Below are 11,198 nucleotides of genomic sequence, written 5' to 3'. Positions count from 1 at the left end.
TTGTATTCTGAGGCTGTGCCTTCTGGTCCAAGACTCCCCCACTATAGAAACATTCTCTCCACGTCCACTCTTTCAACATTCAATAGGTTTTAATGAGATTGCCCCTCATTCTTCTAAATTCCAGTCTCTGAGGGCCCAGAGCTTTCAAATGCTCCTCATATACTAACCCTTTCACTCCCAAAATTATTCTCTAGGTCTTCTCCAATACTTGCACATCTTTCTTCGATATGGCAGCCAGACCTTCTCAAGTACCCCTCGCCTCTGTCCTCCAGTTCTTGATTCTCCAATTGTGGGGGGGGGGATTATCTGCATTCATCTTATTTTCATACATCGCAAGGAAGAAGTTCCTAGCCTGCTCAACCTATCCCTATAAAGCAGGCCTTTAAGTTCCGGCCGGCAACATTCACAGAAATACTTTATACAATCTTTAAAGTTTAATGGCAAATTTCCTTGAGCAGGGTAACCAAAACCGAACACAATACGGAGGCTATACGGAGTATGGCCTCAACAATGTTGTGTACAACTTCAACATAACATTCTTCAAGAAGGCAGCATTCACCATTAAGGTCTCCCACCATCTAGGACGTGCTGTCTTCTCATTACTACCATCAGGGAGGAGGCACAGGAGCTGAAGACACACACTCACACTATTATTCAGGAACAACTTTTCCTGTCCGCCATCACATTTCACTGCATGTTTTGATGTACAGTACATGTGACAAAAAGTTAAAGCTAATGATGTAAAATCAAGGCAAAGAAATTTCTAGCGCCGCCCCCCTCTGCCAACGCAATCCACCCCTCACCCGCTCACTTACTGTAGACGATTCAAGCGGAGACTCTGGACCAGCTACGTCTGGGTGTCCATGTCCTGTTCTGAGGCCACACTGAGGCGAGCTTCCCTCAGAGACAGGTACGTCTCCTCCTCAGGGTCATAGTAGTAGAACTTGCGCAGGTACGAGATGAGGGGCCTGAACGAGATGAGTGAAACCATCAGCGGCAGCCAAGCACGGGGGGAAGCTGCAGCTTGCAAGAGCGGCCATTTAGCAGGGTCTGTGAGGGTCTCCGATCTCAGCAGCTCCCTGACACCGCTGCCAAGATCAAAACTCACTGCTACTGCCGCTGACACCCCACTCCAGACCAGGAGCCATCAGCGAGGCCTCACATGACCAGGCAAAACAAATACAACCTGCTGGAGGAACTCAGTCTGTCAGGTGGCATCCATGGAGAAAAATGGATCAGGTGAAGAGTCTCAACCCGAAACGTGACTGTCCATTTCCCTCCACAGACCTTTCCTGACCCCCGCCCTCACTTCCTCCAGCAAGTTGCTATATTTTAAAAACTCTTCGAGGTTTAGGTATGTGCAGCCACTTGTGTCTCCAGTTCCACACTGTAAACCCACACCCTGAACATACACAGTGCACTCACACCAATGTACAACCCCCACACCGATCAGTCTGTACATACACACCAACGTACAATCCCACAACGATCGGTCTGTATATACACACCAACATACAATCCCACAACGATCGGTCTGTATATACACACCAACATACAATCCCACAACGATCGGTCTGTACATACACACCAACGTACAATCCCACACCGATCAGTCTGTACATACACACCAACGTACAATCCCACAACGATCGGTCTGTATATACACACCAACATACAATCCCACAACGATCGGTCTGTATATACACACCAACGTACAATCCCACACCGATCGGTCTGTATATACACACCAACGTACAATCCCACAACGATCGATCTGTATATACACACACCAACGTAAATCCCCACACAGATCAGTCCGTACATACGCACCAACGTATAATCCCCACACAGATCAGTCTGTATATACACACCAACATACATCCCCACACAGATCAATCCATACATACACATCAATGTACAATCCCACAACGATCGGTCTGTACATACAAACTAACGTACAATCCCCACAATGATCTGTCTGTACATACACAGAGCATATACACACACAAAAACAATGAACAGCCCCAACATCATTGGTCTGCACACACAGACCAAAGGCCCCTTATCTGAGAAACGACACACTGCGTTGGAGAAGGTTCAAAGGAGGTTCATGAAAGTGATTCTGTGAATGAAAGGCTTATCATATGAGAAGCGTTTGATGGACCTGGGCCAGTACTCACTGGAATGAGGGGGGAATATTATTGAAAGCTATCGAATGCTGAAAGGCCTCAGTAGAGTATGTGAGGAGAGGATGTTTCCTATGGTGGGAGTGTCTAAGACCAGAAGCCACAGCCTCAGAATAGAGCGACATCCTTTTAGAATGGAGATGAGGAGAAATTTCTTTAGCCAGAGTGTGGTGTGGAGTTCATTGCCATAGGTGGCTGTGGAGGCCACGTCACTGGGTTTATTTAAGGCAGAGGTCGATAGATTGTTGATTACTCATGGAATGAAGGGTTATGGGGAGAAGGCAGGAGATTGGGGCTGACAGGAAAATGGATCAGCCATGATGAAATGACAGAGCAGGCTCAATGGGCCAAATGGCCTAATTCTGCTTCTACATCTTATGGCCTTATTGCACAGCCCCCAAACCCGTCAGTCTGCACAGACACAAACATTCACTCCAGCCAGCTGGCCCTTCCAGCCCGGACTGAGGCTTACTCACTTCGGCAGGGGCAGATCGGGGATATGGTCGATGCGGACGAGCTGCCGGATCCGGAATCGGCACAGGTGCTGCAGAGACTTCACGTTGCTGAAGCGAGAGACCGGGTAGAGGAGCTGCACTGGCGTTGGAGGGAGACCTGCGGCCAAGCAGAGAAACACTGAGAGCGTCAGCCCGCAGCCGGGCTCTTGTATGCGGCTCCTCTGTGCAACGTGTGCCGAGCGGGGCCAGCAGACATTGCAAAACCTCGTTTCGGGTTAATTATTGTGGGTCTTTACTGTGCTGAACTCTGCTATCTTACACAGCAGAATGGTGCGATTACTCAGAAGTTCAAACTTCAAAGTAAATGTATTATCAAAGTACAAACATGTCACCATATACAACCCTGAGATTCATACATACTCAATAAATCCAATAACCATTATAGAATCAATGAAAGGTTGCACCAACATGCGGTATTCAACCATTCTGCAAAATACAACAAACTCCAAATACAAAAAGAATAAAATAAAAATAATAAAGAAATAAGCAATAAATATCAAGAACACAAGGTGAAGAGTATGTCTGGTATTGGGGGGGGGGGGCGGAGCTACTGCACAGGAAGCTGCAGAGGGTTGTAAATTTTGTCAGCTCCACCTTGGGCACTAGCCTGCAAAGTAGCCAGGGAGCTGTGTCTCAGAAAGGCAGCGTCCATTATTGAGGACCTCCAGCACCCAGGACATGCCCTTTTCTCACTGTTACCATCAGGTAGGAGGTACAGGAGCCTGAAGGCACACACTCAGTGATTCAGGAACAGCTTCTTCCCCTCTGCCATCTGATTCCTAAATGGACATTGAACCCATGAACACTACCTCACTTTTTAATATATATTATTTCTGTTTTTGCACAATTTTTAATCTATTCAATATATGTATACTGTAATTGATTTATTTATTATTTTTTCTTCTTATTGAATTGAACTGCTGCTGCTAAGTTAACAAATTTCAGACACATACCGGTGATAATGCACCTGATTCGGATTCCTTGAAAGTGAGTCCATAGATTGTGGGAACATTTCAGTGATTGGGGAAGTGAAGTTATCCTCTCTGGTTCAACAGCCTGATGGTTGAGAGGGTAATAACTGTTCCTGAACCTGGTGGTGTGGGTCCTGAAGCTCCTGTATCTCCTTCCTGATGGTTGAGGGGTAATAACTGTTCCTGAACCTGGTGGTGTGGGTTCTGAGACTCCTGTACCTCCTTCCTGATGGTTGAGGGGTAATAACTGTTCCTGAACCTGGTGGTTTGGGACCTGAGGCTCCTGTACCTCCTCCCTGATGGTTGAGGGTTAATAACTGTTCCTGAACCTGGTGGTGTGGGTCTTGTACCTCCTTCCTGACGGCAGCAGTGTGAAGAGAGCGCATCCTGGGTGGTGGGGTCCCTGATGATGGAGGCTGCTTTCCTGCGACAGTGTTTCATGTCGACGTGCTCAGTGGTGGGGAGGGTGTTACCCACGATGGACTGGGCCGTATCCACTACTTTTTGTAGGATTTTCTGTTTAAGGGCATTGAGGTTTCCATACCAGGTTGTACTGCAACCTGTCAATATACTCTCCAGCATACATCTAAAGAAGTTTGTCTAAGTTTTAGATGTCATGCCAGACCTTCACAAACCCTGAAGGAAGTAGAGGCACTGCTGTGCTTTCTTCGTAATTGCATTTACGTGCTGGGCCTAGGACAGGTCCTCTGAAATAATAACACCAAGGAATTTAAAGTTGCTGATCCTCTCCACCTCTGATTCACCTGATAAGGACTGCCTCCTGGGCATCCGGTTTCCTCCTCCTGAAGCCAATAATCAGCCGCTTGGCCTCGCTGACATTGATTAAGAGGTTGCTGTGGCACCAGTCAGCCAGATTTGCTATCTTCTTCCTGTGTGCCAATTCATCACCACCTTTGATTGGCCAACGACAGTGGCCAAATCAAAATCAGCAAACTTAAATAAAGCACTGGAGCTTACTTACAGTCCCACATTACTAAACATCAAATAAAAATATTCCCTCAACATTGCAGGGGAAGCTCAAACCTCTGGATGGAGTTTTGTTCCCACTCTTCTCCCCCAGCAAAGGCTGATCTCACAAATCCTTCAGTAAGACTAAGGAATTAGTTGTGGACTTCAGGAAGGGGAAGTTGAGGGAACACACACCAGTGGCATTGGAAAAGGTCCAGAGGAGATTCATGAGAACGATCCTGGGAATGAAAGGGTTAACACGAGGAGCATTTAATGGCTCTGGGCCTGTACTTGCTGGAATTTAGAAGATTTGGGCGGGGGGAGGGGGAGAATCACTTTGGAACCTATAAAATATTGAAAGGCTTGATAAAGTGGATGTTTCCGACGGTGAGAGAGTCTAGGACCAGAGGGTTGAGAGGGATAATAAATCAGCTACGATGGAATGGAAGTTTCCATAGATTCATTGTACATGGACCATAGAACATGTAACACCCTGGGAAAGGTTTCACTGCTAATGTAATGGTCTTTCTGTGTTTGGGTTATGGGTGCTTTGGAATTTGTACTATGCAATGAAGGGAGTGTGTTTCCGTGTTGTGTGAGCTGGGTCTTTTGTTCGGTGGGAGAAGAGGTGGTAGGACTCGACGCAGACCGGGGCCTGGACAGATTGAAGGAGCATCAGCGAAGGGGACACCGGAAGCTCCAACTCGTGCACGTTGGACTGTTTCATTATAATGGGCCCTTTTCTCTTTTTGCTTTTTCCTTACTAACCCTTTAGTCAAATTAAGAATTATAAAGCTAAATCTTTTAATTGTATGCAGTGTACCGTCTGTTGTTTCGTGGTACTGATTTGTAACGGGGTGACGAATCATGCAGCATCCACACAACTGGGGGTTTCATGGTGGGCTTGCACCTCAATCTCACATGTTTGGCGGGGCCAGAGATGGTCTCCCCTAGACTTACGCAGTCGATGGAACCGGTGTTTCGAACGCAAAACAATACAGCAAACTTACAACGTTGTGCCGACCCTTTAACTAACTCTAAAATCAATCTAACCCTTTCCTCCCATATACCCTCCATTTTTCTATCATCCATGTGCCTATCTAAGTCTCTTAAATGCCCTAATGAATCTGCCTTTACCACCACCACAGGCAGTGCGTACACCACCCACTACTTGGTATTTTTAAAAAAAACACCTCCGACATCTCCCCTAACTGGAATCAGAAAGTCGATTATTTCACGGAGAGTGAATGCAAATGAGTGAAGTTCAGGGGATCTACGAATCACAAGTAGTTGGCAGGTAGCATGTTGGCTTTTATTGCAAAAACATTACATTTACAAACAGGGAGGCTTTATTACAGTTATACTGGAGATGGTGAGGTCACACCTAAAATACCTGCACGTATTTAGTGCCCTGTTTTTAAAAAAAAAAAGCATCCGAGACAGTCCACAGGAGCAGGCTAATTCCTGTGATGAGAGGTACTGGACAGTGTGGGTCTATAATTTACTTATTTTGAGATACAATGCAGTAACAGGCCCCTCCGGCCCAATTACACCCATATGACCAATTAACCTTGGTCATATGGGTGTAATTTGGATTGTGGGAGGAAACCAGAGCACCCAGAGGAAACCTACATAGGTACAAGGAGAATGTGCACAGGGGTACACAGACAGAGGCAGGAAATGCTACCGTGCGGCCCATCTTTGGAGATTAAGAAGAATGAGTGGTGACCATATTTAAGCACGCAAGATCTTCAGGGGATTTGACTGGGGTTGGGCCACGCTGGGAGCACTGGGAACAGTGGATGACCCCAGACTCACAAGTGAAGCATCACCTCACCTGGAAGGACTGTCTGGGGCTCTGAATGGTAGTGAGGGAGGAGGTGTAGGGGCAGGTGTGGCACTTGTTCCGCTTGCAAGGATAAGTGCCAGGAAGGAGATCAGTGGGGAGGGACAAATGGACAAGGGAGCCGCGTAGGGAGCGATTGCTGCGAAAGGTAGAAATTGCAGGGGGAGGGGGGAGGGTTTGCTTGGTGGCTGGATCCCGTTGGAGATGGCGGAAGTACGGAGAATTATGTGCTGGACACAGAGCACCATTTATAAATAGTGGGGCTTGGGGCTTGTTTGCGCCTTCTTGACTTCCTGAAGTCATTTATCATTTCTTTTGTCTTCTTGATGTTAAGTGATTGGTGCAGGAACCACAACCTATCAGATAGTTTCAGCACCTTTCTATATATAGATTCGTTTTTGTTTGTGATTAGGCCAATCACAGTTGTGTCATCTGCAAATTGGATGACTGAGTTTGCAGCACGAGCAGGAGTGCAGTCATCGGTGAAGAGAGAGTAGAGAAGTGGCTCAGTTCGCACCCCTGCGAGGCACCGGTTTGGGGGGGGGAGGGGGTGTTGATGTGCACTTGCCTAGTTTCACCATCTGGGTACGATTAGTGAAGAAGTCTAAGATCCAGTTACAGGTTGATGTGCCGAGACCTAGATTGTGGAGCTCAACAGTCAGCTTGTTACAGGCAGAGGTCAGGGAAAGCATCCTGACGTAGGTGTCTTTGTGCTCCAGGTGTTCCAAAACAGCATGAACAGCAATACAAATGGCATCTTCAGTTGATCTATTCACCTTAGAGGCAAACTGGTGCTGGTCCAAGGTAGCTGGGATTACATGTGATTAGATGTGAGACATGAGCAATCGTTCCAAGCACTTGGCAACTATGGGAGTGAGTGCCATCGGTCTGTAGTCAATAAGACATGTTGCTGCTAACATCTTGGAGATTGGCATGCCGGAACTATAGCTTGGGACAGCGAGAGGTTGTAAATACCCATCAGAACTTCCACCAGCTGTTTGGCACAGTCCGAGGACCCGTCTGGGTATGCTGTCTGGTCCCACTGCTCTCTGTGCGTTGGCATTACGGATGAAACATGCTTACTGCTATTTTTTCATATTCCTTGGACCAACAATAAAATTCTACTCATTTCTCAGCTCTGCCTGCAATACTCTGTTCATTTACTGAAAAGGATTAATTCTCAATGACTATTTTTTTAATCTTTGAGGGTCTGAAATGTAATGTCCAAATACTGAAGCTCAATATATCTAGTCCCCTAGGATTAAAACCTTTTAAAATTACAAGTAGGATAAGTCGGTGAATATTTATAAAATGTCCATGATTTAACTTCAAGGGCAAATTTTTGATCCAAAAATTAGAGCCAAGGTTTGATGGGATGTAGGACAAACATTTCCCACCCCTTCCTCCAGAGGGAATCAGACCCTAGAGAAGGGGTTCCCAGCCTATGTTATGTCATGGAGCCTTAGCATTAACCAAGGAACTTGTGGACCCCAGGTTGGAACCCCTGCCCCTCATCCACTCACTCAAAGTTCAAAGAAAAGGTACTATCAACGAACATTTGTTAAGCACATGGATGATAGCAAAATAGGAGGCTATGCAAAAGGGAAAGGTTAGATTGATCTTAGGATAGGTAAAGAGTTTGGCTCAACATCATGGACCAAAGGGCCTGTACTGTGCTATAATGTTCCATGTTCTAAAGCTGAAGTTTTAATTGAGCCCTGTCAGCTGAAGTTTCAGTCTCTGTGGACGATTAAAGATGAAACTATAATGAGAATTTGGACAGTAACCCGAACTTCGTTTTTTCTGGGGCAGCTATAAAGAATTAATCTCCTCAGAGTTGGGAGGAAAGTGCCTATTGCTGTAAAGTTCTATGTTAAGAGGTTCCCAATCAAGAGTGTGAGCTATACTCAAAACCTGATTGTAAAATTCACCTAATTTACATACAAAACCCTGAAACCCCCCAGGGTCAAGGACAGCTTCTACCCTGCTGTTATAACACTAACATTTCCCTAGTACCCTTGACCACACCATCTACCATGTTTTGACCTTGCACCTCATTGTTTACCTCACTCCACAACCTACTGACTCACCTGCCACCCCACCAGCCTCCGGATCCAGCACATTATCCTCCGCAGCTTCCGCCACCTTCAACAGGACCCCACCACTAAACACATCTTTCCCTCTCCACCCCTCTCCGATTTCCGCAGGGATCATTCCCTCCGCGACTCCCTGATCCACACGTCCCTCCCCATGGATCTCCCACCCGGAACTTATCCCTGTTAGCACAAGTGCTACACCTGTCCCTATACCTCCTCTCCTGCCACCATTCAGGGCCCCAAACAGTCCTTCCAAGTGAGGCAACGCTTCACTTGTGAGTCTGTTACGGTCATCTATTGCATCCGGTGCTCACGGTGCGGCCTCCTCTACATCGGTGAAACCCGACACAGATTGGGGGAACCGTTTCATCGAGCACCTCCGCTCCGTCTGCCACAACAGACAGGATCTCCCAGTAGCCAGCCACTTCAACTCTGCTTCTCACTCCCATTCAGATATGTCCGTACATGGCCTCCTCTACTGCCATGATGAGGCTAAACTCAGGTTGGAGGAGCAACACCTCATATACCGTCCAGGTAGACTCCAGCCCCTTGATGTGAACATCAAATTCTCCAACTTCTGGTAATTCCTTCCCCCTCCCTTCCTCTAACCCTATTTCACATCACCTCCCTCATAGTTCCGCCTCCTTCTACTACTGCGCATTGTTCTCCTGCCAATCACCTCCCTGCTTCCCCTCCCCCACCCCTTTGTCTTTCAAATTACTTTTTTCAACTACCAGCATTCTTCAACCCCCCCCCGCAAAGTTCTTCCTTCAGTCCTGATGAAGGGTTTCAGCCCGAAACGTCGACTAATCTTTTCAACTGATGCTGACTGACCTGCTGAGTTCCTCCAGCGCATTGAGTGTCCCTTTGACAGCATCTGCAGATTATTTTGTGTTTACGACTCACTTTCAAGTCAAGTTCTCTGTATGATTTTTTTAAAAAATTATTTCCACAATTTGCACAGAGAAGGCAGGAGAATGGGGTTGAGAGGGATAATAAATCAGCCATGATAGAATAGTGGAGCAGATTTGATGGGTTGAATGACCTAATTCTTATGGTCTTATGGATTTGTTTTCTTTTGCACATTGGTTGTTTGTCAGTTTTTGTCTGTAATTTTTCATCGATTCTGTTGGCTGCAGCAGCAGAAGATCATGAACATACACTTAGTGGCCACCACATAAGGTACACCTACTTGTCAATGCATCCATCTTTAAGGACCCTCATTACTCAGAACATGCCCTCTTCTCGTTGCTACCAACAAGGAGGTCCAAGAGCCTGAAGACACACACTCAACATTTTAGGAACAGCTTCTTCCTCTCTGCAACCAGATTTCTGAATGGACAATGAACCAACCCCTGAACATTACCCCTCTATTTTTTTTTGCTCACTTTTTGCAATCTAAATATATATTTATCTTATTGTATTTATAGTATGTTTTATGGATTACACTGTACTGCTGCTGCAAAACAACAAATTTCACAACATAAGTCAGTGATAATAAACCCGATTCTGAAATTCATTTACAGCTTCTTCTACAAAATGTGTGACGTGAAATAAAACAGAAGAAAAATGCCATAGGCAATTGAGACAGGTCACAGCAGCCCGTCAAAGCTGCCTCCCACAGGGTCTCCCCTGCGCCTTCTGCCAGTGCCCGGCTCGGCGTGGCAGGCGAGCAGCCCACAAGGTCAGTTTGAAACACAATTAAAGCGTTGCACTGGGCTGACTGGCAGCCTTCCTGAAGATGGTGCACATTCCTGGAACATACAACACCATCTAATGAAGTCGGCACTGGGGACACACTAATAAGCTTTTGCCAAAACCTTGGATCATTCACTGGGTGAAAACTCAGCCAGTCAAAATCAATCAATCAGCGCCGACTTCAACAAAGGGACACATCTAAAAATATAGAAAACAAGCTGTGCTTGACACTGCTGCTCATGCAGGTTCAACTTAACGAAAAAGATTCAAACTGGGAACCCATCCATCCTGCAATTGAAAAATATCACAAATGACTTGAGCGAGGAGTGTCTCTTCCTTCATTTCAATGTACATGTGACAAATAAAGCAGATTTGATAGAGGTGTACAAGACGATAAGAGGCATCGATGGAGTCAGAGCCAGAGACTTTATTCCAGGGTGGAAATGGCAAATACAAGAAGCATAATTTTAAGATGATTGGAGGAAAGTTCGTGGGGTGGGGTGGGGTGGGGTGGGGGGGGGGGAGAAGAAATATTCTGCACCACTTACTCAGACAGTGGTGGGTGCTTGGAACACCCTACTGGGGTGAGTATGGGGAGGTAGTGGTAGGGGCAGATATATTAGGGGCATTTAAGGAACTCTAAGATAGGCACGTGGATAGTAGAAAATAAGGAAGTTAATGTAGGAGGAAAGGGTTGGATTGATCTTCAAGCAGTTTAAAAGTTCCACACTACATTGTGGCCCCAAGGGCCTGTAATGTGCTGTAATGTTCTAAGTTCTACAGCTAATGTTTTAATTGAGCCCAATTAGCTGTGTAGAGTTGCAGGGAGGGAAGGGAAGCAGTTACTACCCAGACTGTGGAAGGCTTGTCAGCTATAGCTTCACACACAGAGGACACTGGAAATCTGGTTAATTAAG

General features: G+C 46.2%; 1 protein-coding gene across 4 annotated transcripts in view; it reads right to left on the bottom strand.

The window, feature by feature from the left end:
* Positions 1–11,198, bottom strand: part of socs7 (suppressor of cytokine signaling 7) — a 154,878-nt gene that overhangs the window by 45,322 nt on the left and 98,358 nt on the right. For all 4 annotated transcript variants that reach the window (XM_072249580.1, XM_072249582.1, XM_072249581.1 and 1 more), the window contains exons 8-9: positions 2,663–2,798; positions 816–968 (exon numbers count right to left, since the gene is read on the bottom strand). In XM_072249580.1, coding sequence (XP_072105681.1) covers positions 848–968; positions 2,663–2,798 — 257 coding nt within the window. In that variant the 3' untranslated portion in view covers positions 816–847. The remainder of the gene's footprint in view (positions 1–815; positions 969–2,662; positions 2,799–11,198) is intronic.

The sequence above is a fragment of the Mobula birostris genome, chromosome X, assembly GCF_030028105.1.
Source record: "Mobula birostris isolate sMobBir1 chromosome X, sMobBir1.hap1, whole genome shotgun sequence".
In the NCBI taxonomy this organism is placed as follows: domain Eukaryota; kingdom Metazoa; phylum Chordata; class Chondrichthyes; order Myliobatiformes; family Myliobatidae; genus Mobula; species Mobula birostris.
The sequence above is the reverse complement of the archived record's forward strand: the minus strand, read 5'-3'. Positions and strand labels throughout refer to the sequence as shown.